General features: G+C 34.4%; 3 protein-coding genes across 3 annotated transcripts; 2 read left to right on the top strand and 1 right to left on the bottom strand.

The window, feature by feature from the left end:
• Nucleotides 1-569: 569 nt before the first annotated feature.
• On the top strand, nucleotides 570-1,616 carry TRIADDRAFT_55856 (uncharacterized protein; the record flags this gene model as incomplete). Its single annotated transcript, XM_002112097.1, has 1 exon — nucleotides 570-1,616. One exon carries the CDS (start codon nucleotides 570-572, stop codon nucleotides 1,614-1,616), a length of 1,047 nt encoding a protein of 348 aa, XP_002112133.1.
• A 9,025-nt stretch (nucleotides 1,617-10,641) lies between these two features.
• TRIADDRAFT_23891 (uncharacterized protein) lies at nucleotides 10,642-15,894 on the bottom strand (the record flags this gene model as incomplete). Its single annotated transcript, XM_002111589.1, has 12 exons — nucleotides 10,642-10,941; nucleotides 11,105-11,290; nucleotides 11,409-11,613; nucleotides 11,739-11,906; nucleotides 12,032-12,207; nucleotides 12,481-12,723; nucleotides 12,805-12,903; nucleotides 12,995-13,192; nucleotides 13,331-13,483; nucleotides 13,614-13,820; nucleotides 13,919-14,280; nucleotides 15,633-15,894. 12 exons carry the CDS (start codon nucleotides 15,892-15,894, stop codon nucleotides 10,642-10,644), a joined length of 2,559 nt encoding a protein of 852 aa, XP_002111625.1.
• A 1,712-nt stretch (nucleotides 15,895-17,606) lies between these two features.
• On the top strand, nucleotides 17,607-19,929 carry TRIADDRAFT_24107 (uncharacterized protein; the record flags this gene model as incomplete). Its single annotated transcript, XM_002112096.1, has 2 exons — nucleotides 17,607-17,889; nucleotides 19,250-19,929. 2 exons carry the CDS (start codon nucleotides 17,607-17,609, stop codon nucleotides 19,927-19,929), a joined length of 963 nt encoding a protein of 320 aa, XP_002112132.1.
• Between the last annotated feature and the right edge of the window lie 1,767 nt (nucleotides 19,930-21,696).

Below are 21,696 nucleotides of genomic sequence, written 5' to 3'. Positions count from 1 at the left end.
AATATCATCAATAATATAAATTGAAATTATCTCTTGAAAGCATGAATTTATTATCGTTTTATCCATTCAATGCATTTGTATGCTTGTCTATTTCTATAAAGTAAAACTTGTGATCCATCTCATTTTGAGTAGCTATATATATATCCCACGAGTTGTTGAATAAATCATTCCTCAAAGCAACGTCTAGCAGTCAGCTTGTCTTGCATCTTTTTCAGCTATAGATAATAAGTTTGTGATCGGTCATTTATTTGCTCTTCGCTTGCTTATACTAGCCATTCAAGTTGTAGAAAAAAAATTGGAGATCACAAAAGTCCAAGTCGAAATCAATCTAGATAGTAGGTCTAAAAATTGATCTTCAACAGCAAAATAGCGCATGGTGGAGGAAGAAATTCTATTAGAATTCTACATCAATATTTATGTTGAGGTTATTCTAAATCGATAAAATACTCCAGCAATCGACCTGAGTGTCTGGTTAATAAATTAGTATTGCATCGACTGGTATTACTGGCTAGCTGAATCGATTCATTTTCTAATATTCAATACAATTGAATATCCAATAACAAATCAGCATGAGTATCAACACAACTTTGTCTTCATTGCCAATCAATACAACAAGAAATGCTAATGGCAATGGCGTGATGCTAAGTATAACTATTGCGGCCATTTATAATGGAATCACTGGCATCATCGCATTAACTATCAATGCTCCACTAGCTTACATTATTATAACACGAAGGACATTATGGAAAATTCCTCACATCCGATTATGTAGTATGTGTTTTACTTCCATCATTTTAGCATTGCTTTACTGCCTACCTTATCCTTGGATTTCTTCATCTCCACCAACCTCTGTCCTAAAAATAATTCAAAAGCCATTGCGCAATTTCTTACTGGCTTCATTCTGTTTCCATTTAGCATCCGATGCAGTGGATAAAGTGGTTATTATCGCTTTTCCATTCCAGTACAAGAGTTTCGTTAGACCAAGTATTGTAGGCCTTAATTTAACCTTGGTCTGGCTAATTTCCTTATTTGTGTCATTTTATCCAATCATCAGTCCTTTACGACGAAAGAGCAATGTTACATATTTAACGGGATCAATATCAGAAGAAGCTAATTATCATTACGTATTTTATAGCTTATGCATTATTCTGCCCTATTCAGTCATAATTCTATGTCATGGTTATCTTTTTGTAGTTGCATTGCGACATGTTAGAAATATTGATTATCAGCAAAGCAAATCCATGGAAGAACTAAAAAGGGGAAGACAACGAATTATTAAAAAATTTAGGGCGGCACGACCTTTAATTGTTACCTCTGTGGTATTTCTGATATTTACCGTACCCTACTTCGTCTGCTTATTCATTGCGTTTTCATTAGGCGACTTGCCATGGGAGATACGGAAGAAACATTTAGGAGTTTTAATGAATGCTTTAAAAGCTTCATCGTATGGTTTGCGTGAACTTGCTTTCTCCTATCCCGCCTATAATCCATTTATATTTATCCTTTTTAGTCAAGATCTACGAAAAGAAATAGCAGAGTTTTTACGAATTTCACGAAAGAAACCTTTATTACAATCAGCAAGTACAACTAGAATGACAAGTACTCATTTAATATAGTAGTTGAAAATGGTTATGGCTAGCTCTATTACGTCAATATATCTGAATGCACTCGCAATAAAAGATAGCCATTTTATGTTCGTTAATATAGCAATATATGCAATCTCCTGGCTCTGCTGAAATTTGGGCAACAGATTTAAGCTAGAGCTGGCTGACACAATTAACACTATCGCCGAATCATGCACTTCCAATCGCAGCTTGTTGATTGCATATTTAACGGCCAATTTTGGTTACAGTAGATTTCAACAGCTACTTTTTTTAATGCTATAATCTGTTTCATTGTTAAGCAATGGCTATGAATAGTTTGCAGGGTTTTTGTCTACTTTTTATAGAGATTCATTCAATAACGCAGCCGAAATGTCATATTTCAATCCACTATTCTTAAATCAGTGAATAGAAGATACCTCGATAGCTTTGAAACTACCTATAATGTAAGGTGCTATCATCTTCTTTCGACAGCTATGCAACGTCTATTTCCCTCTATAAAATATAAATGGAATAAATGCCAATTTTAAGAATCAATCTTCTTGATGGCATCATTTTAAACGCGACAATAACTACTGTAATTTATCGACTATCTACAAATGCTTAGCGCAAAGATAGGCGTAGACTAGATATAACCTTTCAAGACTTAAATTAATGGAATGTTAATATCATTTTTATCCTCGCTTATACTTCGCTACAGTTAATCATAACAATGGCGTAAGCTAGGCTAGTTATCTTGAATCTGCGTTTTAATTTCATCTTTCAACTTTTTCTCAATACTTGCATAAATTTCAACGTCTTATATTCCCACGTTTTAAGATTTTTTATATGTATACTCGAATTGTTATACTTGAGAGAGACTAATAAATAGCTTAAATCATTATTAGTCCAACAGAAATATAATTATCTTATAATAAGGTATCCATGACATGTGTTTAATTAAATATATTAATTTATAGCTTTGAAACGATATCCAAGATACTTATCGTTGCCTGGTTAAATCAACGTAAAATATTACCATAGATAAATTTCTCTTTTTTCTTCTAAATGATTCTATTAAAATACTGAACTGCTATTGTTTATCTTAATTTTTTCTGCAAATAGTATCGTAAGATTATAGCTTTGAAATAATTCTGCTACATTATCCGCTTCATAGACTCCATTTGCTATTACTTCAGTATTATCAAATCTTTGGTGTTAGCTATACATATAATGTGTAATTACTAAGTCTAATATGTGTATAGAATCGGCCATTAGAGCGAAGAATATTAGACAATTGCAATAGCAAGATGATATTTTAAAAATCGAAATTAATTTATTTCAGCCCGTAAGCGTTCAATCGTCATCCATGTAAGTATATTTATCTATTCTCTAATTATTAAATATGTCTTTATTAGAAATTTCTGTTATACTTCATTTAGCATTTATATCTTATCGTACAATTCTTTCATTTTCAATCTCATTAATAATACAATAAAATATAAAACGTGCTTCCTAAGAAATAACATGCCTTCCTTCAGGTTGTGATTAGATACATCAATTGCTTCTGGTAATACAATCTATTTGTAAAAAATTTACGCAAAGATTTTAAAAGTGAAACAGTAGCAAATTTCGCTATATCTAATAAGTTGATAGCCTTATGTGCCGAAACACATCTCGGAAAGAATTTGAGCTTGTCTCTATTAGCAGGCATTTCTAATAATGATTTCTTATCCATTATTTACCATGATTATTACCCAATCAAAATATTGATCGCCTTCCGAAGAGACTAGGAAATGATCATATTGTCTACTTTAAAATATTTAAAGATCAGAAAGGAAAAATAGATGGTTATCTTAATTTAAACGGGTTGAAATCAATTAATATCGAATCTCATTCCTTATCTAATATATAAATTAATTAAAACATATTACGTGATAACTTTTATTATATCAAAACAACAAAATGATTTAGACGTTGTGAAATTCTTTACATCTATATCGGTCTAACATCAAGTTGTTTAAATCATGCAAAATTTCCGTCTGCATTAATTATAAATTTCGCGTTTTCTTAATTACGTTGGCTACCATATCGACGTAATCAAGCAAAAATTTTTATCTATATCGATCTAGTATTAAGTCGTTTAAATTATGCCAAATTTACATATATATAAATTATATATTTTATATTTTTTTCAATTACATTGGTTACTGTGTCAACGTAGTTACGCGAAAATTTTAATTAAATAATTATTAATTAACTCGCCAGTAAGGACACAAATATAAGAGTTAATAACTATTACCTTGACTAAATTATACTTACTATAGTGTATGGTTTACTAGGTCATAACATGCAGGTCGTTCGTGAAAAATTTTAAATTATAACTGAAATTACACTCGGGCTGCAAGCACTGCAGAATTATACGATAGAAGACTCTTGTGATCTTCTACTAAGTCCTCTTTTTACCGCTAGGCTTTAATATCGGAAGCGGTACAGGGTACTATAGATTTTTCAGATTCCAAAGTTAGAGCTTCTGTTGCATAGAATCTTACTAAGTATAATTGCTACATCACATAGTTTTAAAGCATGAAAATTACCTAGCAAATAGGTTTAATTACCGTATTAACAACGAATTACACTCTTTATTTCATTGGCCAACTCAAATGTAAATTACAGCTGTCAATGATTAATTATGGGTAAGATGACGTTATTATTAATTCATAAATGGCTGATTAATGCTTGTAATATGCCCGTCTGGAAAATAAATCTTTGATATTGATTTGATGCATTTTACGGGTATAGCGGCTACTCTTGCAATACGTAGATTGCAGTTGATTTATGTGGATATATTAAAATAGTCAACTTAATTTAAAGTTAACTCATATGTGTATTCATCTTCTTTACTGTTCTTAAGCCTTGATACTTTATTTTACTCAAGTAACTTAATTACAAAAAATTTCAATCGCCCTTCACTATTATCTATCAACTGTGGCTTTTTTAACTTCCATCAAAACATTATGTAAATCTTTATTGTATAACCTAAAAGATTATACATTGCCATAACTAGGATCGAGGGAATTAAACAATTTACGATGTTAAGGAGTCTCTAGTTGTAATTTTCTTCTATTTATTTTGCATTAGTGACCGTATGACGGGATAGTTTACTTTTGCTAGATATGGTAGCATAATTTTGAAACAGATCAGTATGCAATCCGAATCTTATGATATTATACTCAATTATCAATTTTATCAGCTGGCATGATCGGATGCTCTAGATACCTTAAAGGAAATAATAAAAAGCTGGAACTAAATCACGAAGCACAAAGGTACTACAACTCATTAACATTTTATCAAATGGTAGAGCTGATTACTTTTACGGAAATAAACGATTTGAATTACCAAGCTCTTGAATATGATCTCTAGCACTATTTCTATCATCAAATTAATTGAAATATGATTCGGTAATATTCTTCAATTAAAATTATCAACTACATTTAAGATTAAACGACTCAATCCAACAACGCTAAGAGGGTATAAATAAAATTCCTCAGAAAAACTAGAGTAAAATACAATCATCTAATTACTTTGTCTTTATCAAATTGTGATAAATGTAAGTTCAGATAGAACTGATTCATAGACTACCAGTTCCAAAAAATACTATCTTCCGGTTTCTTTATTGATGTTCTTTCACCGAAGCCATTATCGGCCGATCCAGCTATCTTTGTTTGTGTACGCTTATTAATTGTTCAATAATTCAAGATAGATAATTATCATTTCTAAAACTACCGCTAATTTAGCCTCTTAATTGAGACATTATGACTGATAAACTGTTAATATAAAGAATGTCAGTCAGTTAAAGTTATTTAAACATGGACTGAAGATAATATATAAATGACTGTCATATCGAAATACTATGTCTAAATTGGATAATTCTTCATAAGCTGACGATTCCGAAGCAAGATGTTATGCTCGATGATTTGTTATGAAATGTTTATTGGTAACATAGTTAAAAGTAATCAGGAAACCATTTTACCACACCTCAAATTTATAATCTACTATTTTTATAATAGAAATTAAACTTTAAATTCTTGTAGATGACAAATTGTTATTTGTGATATTTTAGGTTTATTAAGGCACATCGTGATGATCCAATATCATATTCTGAAATGACTATGAATTATATCCGTAAATATTTTCTTTACTTCTTAGCTTTACGACGATTAATTAAATGATGCTTAAGTATGTAATAAAAGTGAATTACATATGATGTTACGCCTTTATAATGTTAAGGCTACTATCATTTGCCTTTAAAACTATACTTGATATAGTTACTAACATTAGTAAATCATGATCGTTGCGTGACGTCTAATTTTCTATGCACTATTATAGCAATTGATTATCAATATTGTTTCTTCTAAATACTAAACCTATAGAAAATAACACATTCGCGTTTTTAATTCGATCCGGAGATAGGTTTTCTTTCAATTTTATTTAATTTGTCCATTAACTTATAATATACATACAAGATAGATAATTTTCCCTTGGTTCTTGTTTGTTTTTCTTTTTTTGTGAAAGTAATATGCTCATGGACTATTTCTATTACAGGCACTATTCCTCAATTATTGAGTATCATATTTGCTCTTGTAAGTATCGAGCATTGATCTTGTAATGAGTAAACGCAAGAAAATCATACTTTATGGAATCATAAATCGAAATTCTGGATACAGATGTAAAGTCCGTGGTTTCTGAACAAATTTTATTATATATGCATGTATTAAACTCGTACTATTTAATAAACCCGAAAAATTATCGCCGCATATATGAGAATATATTTCTACGCTAACTATTTTTACTATAGTAAGACAATTTCTTACAATTTCCGTTACTATGACCCACCATAACTAAAATTATCGCATATTAGAGTAGTATTTTGGTGTATTATATATGTAACTTCTTTAATTCCTATATAATAATAATACTTGCTGAAATCAAAGCTCACAATATCAATATTTTTATGACGTTTCTGATTAAAAGTATAATGAATTAGTTTTATAGCTTATAATTGTCTTTTCCGTTAATAAGTTCATATTACAACCGGCTGCATAGTATAAATAAATAAAATCTAATTCTTTATTATTATATAATAGATTATAAGAATATGCTTTCATTTTTATATTTTCCGTTATAGTAATCCATTATCTATAATATAGTAGAATACTTAAAAGCTTTCACTTACTTTCTAAATATTTTACTTTCTTAATGATTACATTTGGTGCTATGGCAATCTATAATAATAAAGTAACCTGAATTCTAAATCAATAAAATATTATTACTTTAAGGATATTCTTTTCATTATCACAACCTTATCAAGGTGATAATGCACAAGACTACTCTTATTAAATTTAATAATCTGGCAGTTTAGAGTAATACTAATTCTGTCCTAAGCTAAAGAATGAAGTACCATATAAGTTGAAGCTACAATATAAAATCTCTCGAGATGCTCTATACGTATGCCTATTTCGAGTAATCTTATAAATTGCTCATTGTTAATAGTCAGTAAGAAAATCTGTAATTTTTACAATTGATTTTCGTTTAATTACTATTATGATATTGTGAATAGAATCCACTGCAAGCTGTTAATAAATCAATTCATATCGTATACTAACAATCACAAAGTTGTTTATTAATTATCTGAGTTTGCGGATAATAGTAATAAAATTCCATTCTTTAATTTATTGGAAAAAATTTCTTTACCTTTTTTAAGATTTCAGTGGTTTAATTTACAAAACCAATGATTAAGGGTTTTTCCCATTACTCTTATGATCGCTAATTCATAGTATGTAATTACGTATGTGACCTTTGTACTGAAAAATTTATTGCACTAGTTTGGTCTAACGATAATAAAATACAAAAGAGAAAAAGGGTTAGGTAATTAATGATTAAAATTAGTAAACTTGACTCTAAGCTGTCTTAACTCGGAAACAATTTCGTTTCTAAGTTAAATTTAATCTTCATAGTTCTATAATTATTATTTTTAACGCCTCTAATTGATGTATACTGCATTCTAAGAGGCAATAACTGAATTAGGTCATGTCATGTTTGATGTTGATCTTAGCAAAATAGCACTTTTTTCCGCGTAATTACCGTCAGGAAGTATACATCTATAGGATAGTCTACCCGAAAAAATAATTACTTTACTATAAAATCATTTAATATTAGGTATTATTTACTTCATATCATGTATATAGATACTATACTTTGGAATGGCTATATTTGGCTCTCCCGAAATTAAAACGTAAGGGCAATAGTAATTTATCAATGGTACACTGTGTAGTATTACACTAACATTATTACTTCAATGTACGACTATTGAAATTGATATTTTCATATCAAAGCTAAATAGAGATACTTAGGTGTTATAAAAGTTTGACATTTTGGGAATGGCTTAGCATAATTCATGAATAAATTGTTAAAGAAGACCATTAAGATATTTTTAAAAGTTCATTAACTGTAATGAATGAAACCTAGATATTGATAGCCATAATCTGTTAATGTAAGATGATTACATCCAATCAAAAGATTAAGTTTCAGCAATTTAAAGCTTTTCGTAAGAGATTTAGATATTGATTAATGTCCTTCTTCTAAGCCTTTGTATCATTTTAATTGCAGATAAATAGGTAATATAGTTAACATAATGGATTAATTTTGTATCCACTTCCTTAGGTTGCATGAAACTTTGGATTTCTAGGAAATATTTAACAATGGTAAGAAGTAATTAAGTTAGTTAATATTATTATCATTGCTAGAAAGGCTGATTGTTATATCATAGACAAGACCTAAGGTTAGAAGTTTTTATACAATTAATATTCATATTTATCAATTAATTAGTTTAGCAGCTAAAATCATCTGTGTAAACTAATCAATGGATGCTTTTACTGAATGCAGTCCTTCATTCGATAATATCTACAATGTAGACTAGTACAAAAAGTTACTATCTACATACATATCTTTATCGTAAAGAAAGCTATTTATCAATATTTCCTACAGCTAGGAATGGAAAATTTCCGTACGAATTGTCATACGCTTTATTATTTTACTGCTGTTATTCTTGGAACGTAATCTTTTTCAATTGCAGGATCAAATTTAAATTAACTATATACTATATAATTTATCCATTAAGTTATTCTACATACACGTTATTGCTGTGATTCTTTAAATACCAACGTGAGAAAATATCCAAATAAATAAATTGCGTGATTGAGTAGATTGTGTAATAGATCTTTCTTGTCGGACTTTCAATTATAACCAAGTGTTGAGCCTAAAATTTTAGGAGCAAGATTTCTATCTTTAGTATAGCATAGCGTGTGTAGACATAGATATACTCTACTATTTAAATCTCAATTAATTGTGATTAATTTATTTATGCGCTGTATTTTTACACTTCTGATATTCTTTTCCTGTCCTTTATAATTGTCGATGCTTGCACGCCACAATAAAGAATAACATCTAGTTTTTATCCGATTACAGCGGGTTATCTAGAGATAGCCTTACTGCCTCCAAATCAATCCCTTCTTTCTTGATAGCCTACGTTTTATACATGCTATTGTTGTCAGTATTCTAACTGGCTTTAAAAATATATTTTTACTGGCATTAAACTTCGTTCTAAGAGTGGACATTAGCAGAATCTAGTTTAATAATTTTTGTGATGCGTTAAATTAAATTATTTTCCTGTAAAACTCCCTTTAACAAACGGGCACTTCCAGTCATTTTTCTTTTATTATTTTCCTATTCATAATCGTTCTAAAGACGTAGATACTTTTAAAAAGAAATGAATTTTCTTACCGTAGTATAGTAGATAATATATTTCCATATAACAAGGATATAAATAAGAAAAGCTAATTGTCGATGACGAATGGCATTTTTTTATGATTCTCTTTAGGGCTAGCGATCTTAACAAGAGTAATCCTATTTTCGCATTACTACTGCACAAAATACCAAGAATAGTAGATTACTAAATTTGATGAGTTTAAAGTTTGCTTCAATTCAAATACGCTATATGATTAAGATGAATTGATTGCAGTAGTGATTGTAATTTTAACTGCTAGTAGCTTTTGCCTTACGCTATAAATGATTCCGTGAATGAATATGTTATAAATTGACTATCTAGAATTAGCTATCAGATACGTATGTCAGTAAATAGTGCTATATTAGTTAGGAGCTGAAGTGTAAATTTATCGTTAAAATTTCTGTGAAAGCTTCTGAGTTGGGGTGATTTATTACTCCTACCAAATGAGCTCAGTAGGTAGTGCCACTAGATTAATTCTGTCTAGTTTTGCTGATTGTGGAGAATAATATCGAGCTAAGTATCTGAGAACTACAATAAACTTAAAATTTCTCTTTATCATAGCTGAACATTGGGAATCATTGGATGGCTAATTTCATGATCGTAGTCTATATCTGATTTAAATAACACTATTTATTACATACCACGTATATGATAAAATTTATCCTATTTCCAAATTTAATCTGGTATGCTAATCGATTCATTCCATTAATAACCAAATCGATACTTGGGCAATGGCAAGTATATATTGCTAAAAATTTCGTTGACTATGCGAATGGCATAACAATTTCGTCTAACAATGTAAATAATAGTAAAGTCAGCTGATTTCAAAATTGAATTTTTTATTGTAATCGTAACTAAAACTGTGATAACATAGCCTGTTTTGCATAGGATTACGGATATTGATACGATTTCACCATAGAAATATTAACTTTTGTGACCGCATTGTAAACTATCTCAGTGTATAGCTTTATCGAATCAAAATGTATCCGAAGGGTAGCTCTGAAAATGCCCCAGCAGCATCTTTAATGCGGTATAAGCTGACCCAATAACAATTAATAATTTTAAGATTACTACTTTCTTAATTTATTAATCAATTGCAGACAGAAATTTGACGAACAAGACCTAGAGTGCTTCTATTTCAACCGATGTAAATGTTCGAAGATGCAGTCCATTGAAACGAACAGTTTTAACAACTGAATTTACTAATATCCAAATCTAGTTAGCAAAAATTTCGCCCATGGGCATCCAAATATTTTTACATTCAACAGCGTGATATAAAAATTCTTCTCCTTGTCCTTGTGCTGGGTCTGCCCAATCCCGCTCAAAGCCGTAATTTACCCAAGTACGTTTAATATTCACAGCAGAAGCGTGCTCGACATATCTGCTTCCTTCATTTGATCCAAAATACCAAAATGCTTCTACATCTTGATGATCTACCAAGTACTTGGTTAAATGATCTCGGCTGCCAGTGACAATGTTAACAACGCCACCAGGCAAGTCAGATGTATCAAAAACCTAGTATGACCCAGATCAGGAATGAAATAAGACTTTACAACGTATAAAATTATATCATACATTCAATGACAGGTGAATTGTACCAAAAATGAAGCACATACGTACTTTTACATTGCACGAATTTAATTACAGATCAGAAGAATTGAGCAAATCTTTTCTTTACCTGATACAAATCTACTGCACTCAATGGATATTTTTCACTTGGAACTATGACTATGGTGTTACCGCGAATAACTGCCGGTGCAAATAATGATACAAATCCAAGAAGAGGCCAATTATCGGGACAAGCAATACCAATAACACCAACGGGTTCATGTACCTTAACAGTTGCTCCATAGAGATTGGTTTCCTAATAGTTATGATTATCAAATTGCATTTAATGAAAATATATTTCAGGAAACAAAATCAAGAAATAAATTGACAACCTAGCAGAAAGATAAAGTAAAAATAATATCTAAAATTTTTACCTGCACAGTTCCACCATATTTATCAGCATATGCTCCCCAGTAGAATAATCGTTGAATGGACAAATCCACTTCTAACTTTGAATCTTCTAAACTCTTTCCCGTCATTTCTGACATGCGTGAAGCAACTTCTTCACGTCGCAATTCCAGATTTTCAGCAACAAAGTATACAATTTGGGCACGATTATGAGCAGCTCGTTTTCCCCATCTGAAATAGATACAGCGGTGTATTAATTGAGAGAGAAATTGAAACTTGGAAAGCTATTTACTTAAGTATTGCAATTATTGTAATCTAATATTACAATTGTTTATTAGTAGTAAAATAGTTTATACCCAGGGAAAGCCTTATGAGCCGCTTCAACAGCATCACGGATATCTTTACGACTTCCTTCGCCAACTTGACCAATTGTTTTGTTATCAGGGTTTACCACTGCTCGAGCGTATGGAGCATCAGGTCGCTTTTGAGCACCTCCGATGTACATTTTGCAAGTTCGGTCAATGCTAAATATTTTTGAGAAAGATGGAAGTAATATGAAATCAATTCTGCGTACAGTTTCTGTTTGCCATAACATAAATAAGAGGCTATTGCAACACTGGTTGACAAAGAGAACACCGCGATAAATAACCTGGGTACATCCTGCCCATTCAATTTGGTTGTGTTATTGTAAACATGGCTTTCGCTATTGCTAGGATTTAGAGGTCTTGGAGCAACATTTTTACCAAAAGCTTTTGCATCGAAATCTTTTAATGCCACAGGACGAGGCCTTGTCAGCCATGCTGGCACGGAATATTCGTAAAGACCCTAGCAAGATACAAGTGGACAATGCTTAATTAATTTAAAAGCGAAAATGAATTCAGTTTGTTTGGTTGAAGGATATTGTTCTTCAGAAATGGTGATCCAATTGATCTGGAAACATGCTAATCGATCAAAATTCTACTAAATACCACATCATGCATATTGGCCTACTTTCTATTGCACTGAAAATGACATTGAATAAAGTGCGAGTACAGTAGAGGTGAAGTAATAACGAGGGTACGAAATATGCTAAATTGAATAATGAAAGTTAGCAATAACCTCTTTGCCTCCATCTCTACCAAAACCACTTTCACGCATACCACCAAATCCAGCCGCGGCATCAAATAAATTGTGACCATTGACCCACACGCTTCCAGCTCGGATACTTAATGCTACTTCTAAAGCTAAAGACAAGTTTTCCGTCCAAACACTTGCGCCTAAGCCGAATACAGTATTGTTTGATAATGCGATAGCCTCCTTTGGAGTTCTAAAGGTAAGGACAACAAGTACAGGGCCAAAAACCTATAACAGAGGATTCATTATGAATAGCGTAAGTGCTTCCACTGACAAAGGATCATATTTGGTAAAAAATTCAATGCTTACTTCTTCTTGGACAATTTTTGAAACTGTTTGTACATTGGTTATAAGAGTAGGAGGATAATAGCACCCGGTTGAAGGCATACATGCACAGGCTTGATAAACCTATTCAGTTAAAACACTTTCTAAGACTAGGTGTGCGAAAGTATAGTACTCTAATGTATAATACTATATCAAAATACATGCACTAGTTTACATGAGCTCCATCCGCCTTGGCTTCTTGCACCATCATGTCAACACTTTTTCTCTGCGATGGATCCACAATGGCCCCCATATCGATAGCCTTGTCTAATGAATCACCCAGACGTAAGTGGGTCATTCTTTCCTTGATCTTCTTTATCAGAAGTTCGGCACAAGACTCTTGTACAATTAATCTGGATCCTGCACTACAAACCTACCAAAAATAATTAATCAGTACTCATTTCGAAATTTCGTTTAATACAACAAGAGCTACCAATAACAGCAACCGTTCTAGCTTAATATATTGCACAATGGATAATGCCTATCATTTCTGGACATTTATAGAACTAACTTGGCCTTGATTAAAGTATATCGCATCTACAACGCCTTCTACAGCGCTATCAAGGTCTGCCGAATCGAAAACAACGAATGGGGATTTTCCTCCTAATTCTAACGATATCTTCTTGCCACTTCCAGCAGTTGCTTGACGTAAAATTCTCCCTACCTAATCCAATTAGTAAGCAATCACTTTCAAGTATCTCTTGCTAATAGAATGGGTGATCATGTGGAAAGTAAAAATTCATTTTATAGAGAATCATTTCATCGATAATTGTGACGAGAAGATATCTACTAACTTCTGTAGAACCAGTAAAGCCAACTTTATCTACATCTGGATGGGTTGCAAGATTGTGGCCAAATGCACCATTACCAGTTACTACGTTAAATACCCCTGGTGGTAGCCCGGCTTCAGCACATACTTCAGCTAATAAAAGGGCAGATAATCGAGTATAGGTAGCAGGTTTTAAAACCACAGTATTTCCCATAGCTAGCGCCGGACAAACCTATGGATACGTGAAGAATTGTAGATTAAAGCAAATCTTCAATTTAAATATGTTGACATTGACTTGAAAGTATATTGGTCCAATCCACTATTGCATACCTTCCAGATCAACAACATTAAAGGAAAATTCCATGGCGTGATAGCTCCAACAACGCCGACAGGTTTCCATCCTCTCATTTCGGTATCTGCTAATTGTGCCCAACCAGCATGATGGTAAATATGGCGAATTACGATTGGTATATCGCAATCGCGAGTCTCTCTGATCGGTTTACCGTTATCGAGACTCTCAATAACGGCGAACAATCTCATATGCTTTTGAACATGCCTTGCAACCGAGTATAAATGGCGCGCCCGGACGTGTGCAGGTAAAGCACTCCATTTCACGAACGCTTTTCGAGCAGCAGAAACAGCTACTTCAACATCTTCTTGGTTACCTTGCACAGTTGATGCCAACTTTTCTCCTATTTCAAGTTAACATACATAATTATATTAATTCTAAAATACAATCAATTTAGCGCTCGTTGAATACAGTCATTAAAACGAAGATAGTGTGGATAATAATGAATGGAATGACAACTATTATGGTAAGTTGACCATGAATTAGTAACGTCGAGTGACTATTATTTGTACATTGACAGATCTAGAAATGATCAACCAAGATTGCATCGTATTTGTAGTACTTTTCAACTTTTACTCATTATAATAGCTTCCTCTAAGGTCACATAGTTCTATTGGTATCAATTAATGGAAATTGCCGAAAAAAAAAAATTGATCTAGGACCACATATACTTATTGAAAGTTTGCTAATAGCTGAGTTGTCTGGATACTAAACTACAGATTGATCTGTAGTTTACTGTACATATACTGTACACCCGAGGCTTGTTTCTCAAGTAGACATCCATTGATGCAACAGTACTGTACTATCGATGTGTAAATGCTGCATTCATAGGGTTAATCCATAGAGTTAAGAAACTTACTTAACTCTATGGGTAGCTCTACTCATCGACTAGTATAGCCAGGGACTACTGAATAAAATTAAATTCAAGCAAAGCAGTCGATTGATTTGACGGCCTTTATAAATTTAATCGCTTTCTACAGTTTGATACATTTCTTCTATAAGAGTGTATGTATGCAGTCTATCCTATGCGATGGATTGTGCGTGCAAAGTAACTTTTCCTTTCCTTTCTTTGATGAAAGACCTGAATCTAGTCAAGAGATTGTTGCCAACTATTTCTTTTTCGTCCTGTAGTAGAGTGTCTACTACGGCACGATTAGTATAATTATGAGATACAATGTCTATTCGTATAGTGACGATAGTGTAGGACAATGTAGGCATCTTGAATTATCTATGCAGTAGAAACGTCTATTTCGCAATTTGGTTCAATGTACACTGTACGTTTTAGTTTAGAGAGAAATCAGTCGAGTCATCGGTTGCCACTGTATGATGGATTGCTTGCGTCTACTGGAGCTTCTTGGATGAAATTTGATCACGGCTTGCTCGTAGCAAATTATTGCCTCAAGTAGCTATAAGAATTTCTCTTACCGTTGTGATTCATAACTGTATCATGCATGATTTACCTCATGGTGTTTGTATAGCACTGTGGCGATGTCATGTTTGGATATTTAGGTACAGTGTCATGTCAAGATAGCATCAGGATATCTGCATATCGCCATGGACTAAATCCCTTGGCAAGCCGAACCCTTTTGTGCCATTCCTACAGCAGTACATGTTATGATAGACTCCAACTAATAATGGGGTATCCAGTTGAAAATGTCATCGTTTGATGGTTAATATTAAGCTGGATAATATCACCTGTAGCAGGGCATCGTGAATCGTAACGTTTCCGATCTTCGGGATTAAGCCATTTTCCATCAATAAAATGACCAAAAGATCTGTGATGATCATCTAACCAAGCGTAGGCTACATCGGGCGATTCTGGAGCAGGGCCATACTCTAACGTCTTGAAGATTTGACTAACAGTCGGTTTACTTGGCTTGAGTGATTCTTTGGTTGTATTATTCTCCTCGGTTTTAGAAGTTACCGTTTGAACAACGGAAGCTGCCGTAGAAGCCATACTGCAATGATAATGAATTAAAGAGAAATAGAGCGATGATCCAGTTGCAACCTGGAGACTTCGATGGAAGTATGGCAAGCTTGCCAAAGCGATTCTACCTCCAACGTTGCAGGCTGGAAGTCCGACGTCTGTACGTCTGAAGGATCCGCATCAAGCTGCTGACGGAGTCGAGCCTATGTACACAATAAGAACTGTGGTGGCCACACCACTAGACATGCGCAGTGGTAGAGCCCTACTACGTCCCGCCGTGACCTTGACTGGTGGTGGGCCATGGCTACAGCCCATGGGCAAAGTATTTTCTATACTGTAGACTGTTGGTTTATGTCGGGTGATTACCCCAACTCAGCATGAGCGTTGTAATGATACGGAAAGCATCGCCCGTGGCCTATAATATCCTCTATTGTCATGTTGACGTGACGGAGGAAACACCACAAGTCTGTGTCTGTACGTGATGACTAGCAGACGATTGATTCTTGCTTACTATTTTCTCATCGACTGTCCACTTAATCAATCATAGTGGTCACTATTGCATTGCGTATTCGCCTTGCCGATGGAAAATTGATGGGAAATAAACTGTTTTTTTATTTATTATTACTAAGCACAACAAGGTGTCGGTTATCGCTGACCATCTTGACCACCTGGTTATTATTTGTATTTTTCCACGTGGACGCACGCTTCAGTCGTCCGCCTGTTTCTATTGGCTTGCATGCTGTTTATCGGTGAACACATGATTTCGTACGTAGTGTGCGTGTAGTTGATCTCTGTACTCCGTGTACAGTACCGTGCGTGCAGTACTGTATGTGCAATCTGCCTATCAGTCGTACCGTATTCGATACGGTACGACACGTGGGCGTGTTGGTGGTGTTGGCAGATGCGCTGGTGACATGAATTTTGCATGGCTCCGACGCCCTTGTTGCAACATGCTGGTGGATGGAAAGTGCTTTTGAGTCAACGGACAACGATATCATCATGTACAGTCTACACTGTACACCAAACTGGACTACTCAATCAGTTCAGTCTTGTACTCGATGTCTGCCATTTTGTTGTTGAATTCAGTAAGAAATGGGAGACACCTGCAGAAGTGCAAAACTGAACTGATGTAGTGTACGTCCAATATCACGCTTAAATCGCCATGTTGTATTCCCTTCTACAGTACAGCAAGAACACGATACGGTGACTGCAAGCGATACGAGCAAAATCGATGTCGCAATAAAGGAAGCAAGACGCGATGATCGTCGTTGTCCATTGACCATCATGTCATCTATCCATCGATACTTCAATCGCCATGTTGTATTTCCTTCTACAGTACAGTAAAGAACACGATACGGTGAATGCGAGCCATGAAGTTCTACACCGAGCAAAATTGATGTCGCAGTAAAAGAAGCAACACGCGAGGATCGTCGTGGCCCATTGGCCGTCATGCCATCGATACTGCGCCGGCGCGGTACGCTCTCCTTTCACTGACCTACCCACCATTGCACCACGTCAAGCCTAAAGCGACAGTGACACAGTAGGCGTATGAAGCGTGTATAGCCACGAGTGTCGGGTTTGCGTCACTTTTGCATCATTTGTCACTCTTCAGTCCCAACTGGTACCGTACTGGAACCCGTTGGAGCCCATTTGCTGTCCGGCATTGCTGCTATTCCTTGCTTTAGGCAATCTTGATCGATTGGATTTGAATGAATTTCTAGCTACAATAACCAAATTGAACGATGGTAGACAGCCAACGGAATGTAATCCAACCTCTGGATCTGGCATGGGTTGAATCGTCGCGTGTTAACTTACCAGCAGTGCAGAGGAGAGCAGCAACCCATCTCAAGCGACGATCTGTCAAGAAAGATTGGCAAGCAGCTTGGTTTTTAAGAGCTGTTACTTGCTTAGATTTAACCACCTTGTCTGGTGATGATACGGAAACGAATGTATCACGTCTCTGTTTCAAGGCCAATAATCCTATCCGTCAAGACGTTCTTGAAAGCCTCCAATTAAAAGACTTGAGTAAGATTGTCTATCGGATAAATAGATTCGAAATCTCTGTTATTCTTCCCTTATTTTCATCATTTCAAACATCGCGCAGTTGAAGAGTGGCGATGGGTTCAACATTGCAGTCCTTGATAGGATGCCAGTGAACTTTGCCTTGCTCTCATCATTTCAGCTATTGCATTTTGAAAATCGCTCGTTTTCTTCGGTGGTTTGCCCACTTTGCAATGCTTGCCTTGCTCTCATCATTTTAGCTATTGCATTTTGAAAATCGCTCATTTTCTTCGGTAGTTTGCCAACTTTGCAATGCAAGCCTTGCTCTCATCATTTCAACCATTGCATTTTGAAAATCGCTCGTTTTCTTCGGTAGTTTGCCCACTTTGCAATGCTTGCCTTGCTCTCATCATTTTAGCTATTGCATTTTGAAAATCGCTCGTTTTCTTCGGTAGTTTGCCAACTTTGCAATGCAAGCCTTGCTCTCATCATTTCAACCATTGCATTTTGAAAATCGCTCGTTTTCTTCGGTAGTTTGCCCACTTTGCAATGCTTGCCTTGCTCTCATCATTTTAGCTATTGCATTTTGAAAATCGCTCGTTTTCTTCGGTAGTTTGCCAACTTTGCAATGCTTGCCTTGCTCTCATCATTTCAACCATTGCATTTTGAAAATCGCTCATTTTCTTCGCTAGCTTATTATGGCGTAGTTGAAGAGTGGCAATCGGGGTTAACTTTGTAATGCTCTGCCTTACTTTCATCGTTTCAAAAATTGCAATTTTGAAACTCACTTGATTCATTTTCTTCGCTAGTTTGTTGTTACGTGGTTGAAGAGTAGCGATCGGTTCAACTTTGCCATTCTTTACTTTACTCGCATCGTTTCAAGAATTGCATTTTGAAACTCACTCGACTCATTTTCTTCGTTTGTTTTGCTGTTAAATGATTGAAGAGTGGCGATCGATTCAACTTTGCAATCCTTGCCTGAACTATTATCATTTCATCAATTACATTTTTAGACTCATTCTACTTACAGCATCTCCTTCAGTAGTTTTATTGTTTTACAATCATTTGAAAAGTGCCACTCGGTTCAATCAACTTGGTAATGCTTGCTTTAACTCTTATTATTTCAAGATTTGCATTTTTAGACTCTTTCTACTCATTCCCTTCGGCACTGTAATTGGTTGTTTGTTAATGCTGGCTATCATTTGACGAATTGTGTTGTAACTAAGAAATTTTGCTATCATAGCGACTTGAAGAATTGCATTTTTTACATCAACATGCTACCAATTTCATCATGAATGTTTATCATGCATATTTGATCATTAGCATATAACTTGTGTTGATCAAAATAAATTAATGAAACTCAAAACTATGTTCTACTTTTCAGAAATTACTACCGGAGCGGTATGTGTCTACTCGTCTCGAGTCAAGGATGCTGTTACCGCTAATAAGAATAATCACTCACAAGTGCCCATTGCTTCTGTAGCAGCTGGATTTCCTGATGGTCAAACACCTCTTCCTCAACGCCTAGATGAAATCAAATACGCAGTCGAAGCTGGTGCAAGTGAAATCGATATTGTCATCACTCGATCCTATGTATTATCAGGCAATTGGCAAGCTTTATATGATGAAGTAGCTGCCTGCAAAAAAGCGTGTGGTAATGCCCTGTTAAAAACGATTATTGCTACGGGACACTTAGGAACGTTGACCAATGTGTATAAAGCAAGCCTTGTCAGTATGATGGCTGGCTCAACTTTTATTAAAACATCGACAGGCAAAGAAGCAGTGAATGCCACATTCCCAGTTGCTCTTGTCATGATCAGGGCAATACGTGATTTTTACCAACGTACTGGATACAAGGTCGGATTTAAGCCAGCCGGAGGGATTAGAAGCGCTAAAGATTGCTTAAGTTGGCTTGCTCTGATGAAGGAAGAGCTAGGAGACGAATGGACACAACCCAATCTATTCCGTATTGGAGCAAGTTCTTTGTTAGGTGATATTGAGAGACAGTTGTATCATTTCCAAACTGGAAGGTATGCAGCTCTTTACCAATTTCCAATGTCCTAAACGCTTATTATACAGCTACAATCATATGGTATATAATTCTTGCTAGTCTGATGGTATTGTAAATGGTATCTATTTCGTAAGGCAATCCATTACCGAATTAATAGAAAATCCAAAAGAATCAATTAAGGAACATAGTAATTTATATAACAATACCCTATAGTAAGCAATCTAGCGCTAGCCAATTGAAACTTTTATTATTAATGTAGCAAAAGTAGCAAAAATGCCAGTTATCGTCACTGTCAATGGCGGATATTGGCTTCCACTTATTCTTCGTAATACAGTATGACTTGGGTTAAAAGGAAATCAATTGCTCACATTAAAGGACGATTTAGATCGCATGTGTTGAGCAAATGATTCAAAGTTTGCAATCTTATTGTTATTCATCCAACCCATGTACAATCCAATTACTGTCAATTTTAATAACCGCAAACGCTATTCTGTTGATAGCAATCGTACCTATACCATTCAATGTACGTCGACATTTTCCTGTTTAATTTTGTTTCATCCAATTCTTTCAATCAGTAAGGAAATAAAATCAACTTTAATTTCCCAGATTCCCCTTGTTGGGAGGATTGCTGCTGTGTTGATGATAACATAACATAAGGGCGTTCAATAGGCTAATAGTACCTTATTGGACGTCTAGATGATTCACTGTAAGAAGGAAAGTGCGCAAGACACCATCAAGAAAATGCAAATGCATTCGTAGTTAATAGTAGACATTTACACACCGCAGTTTAGTAGATACCTGGATTAGACATCTGCCATATAGAGAGAATAAGTTACTGCCAGTTAGCGCTCAGCAAGTTAGGATATCTTGACTTCCTATGAAACAGGTAAGATTTGCCACAGATTGAACGATCGATAATAATAAGGATAAAATTGCACTTTTACTCAATTTTGTAGATAGATGATATCAACGTAAACAACATGATAAAGCAACTACTGTAAAAGCCATCAATTTTTGTAAATGGAGTCGATATCTCGTGTATCCTGACTTACGGTATTCTAAAATGAAGTTCACAACGCATTAAATGATCAATAGTTGTAATAAAGAAAAACGTTACACTATACATTTTGCCTAAGTACGAAAATAGACTTCAACAGCATAAAAAAGCTGCGAAATGCTATAATATACTCTTATTTCTTCTAAAAATAAGGTTAATGGCGCAACAACTAGAATCATACAGTACAGTCATAAATCTTGTTAACGATGATATTGTTCAAGTTAAAAACGGATGCATTCCGTAGGATAAAATTGCACCTTATTGGATTTTGTAGGTGGATGATATCAACTTGAACAGCATGATGAAACAACTACTGTACAAGCCATAAACTCTTGTAAATGAAGTCGATATCTTGTGTATCTTGACTTACGGTATTCTAAAATGAAGTTCACAACGAATTAAATGATCAATAGATGTAATGAAGAAAAACATTGCGCTATTCTAGACATTTTGCCTAAGCACGAAAATAGACTTCAACAGCATAAAAAGCAGCGAAATGCTATAATATACTCTTATTTCTTCTAAAAATAAGGTTCATGGCGCAACAACTAGAATCATACAGTACACTCATAAATCTTGTTAACGATGATATTGTTCAAGTTAAAAACGGATGCATCCCATTCCGTTTAAGGATAATGTTGCACTTTACTGGATTTTGTAGATGGATGATATCAACTTGAACTGCATGATAAGCAACTACTATAAAAGCCATAAACTCTTGTAAATGAAGTCGGTATCTCATATATTCTGACTTACAGTATCT

The sequence above is a fragment of the Trichoplax adhaerens genome, genomic scaffold, assembly GCF_000150275.1.
Source record: "Trichoplax adhaerens TRIADscaffold_4 genomic scaffold, whole genome shotgun sequence".
NCBI lineage: Eukaryota > Metazoa > Placozoa > Uniplacotomia > Trichoplacea > Trichoplacidae > Trichoplax > Trichoplax adhaerens.
Note: the sequence above shows the minus strand (reverse complement) of the source record. Positions and strands in the feature narration are given on the sequence as shown.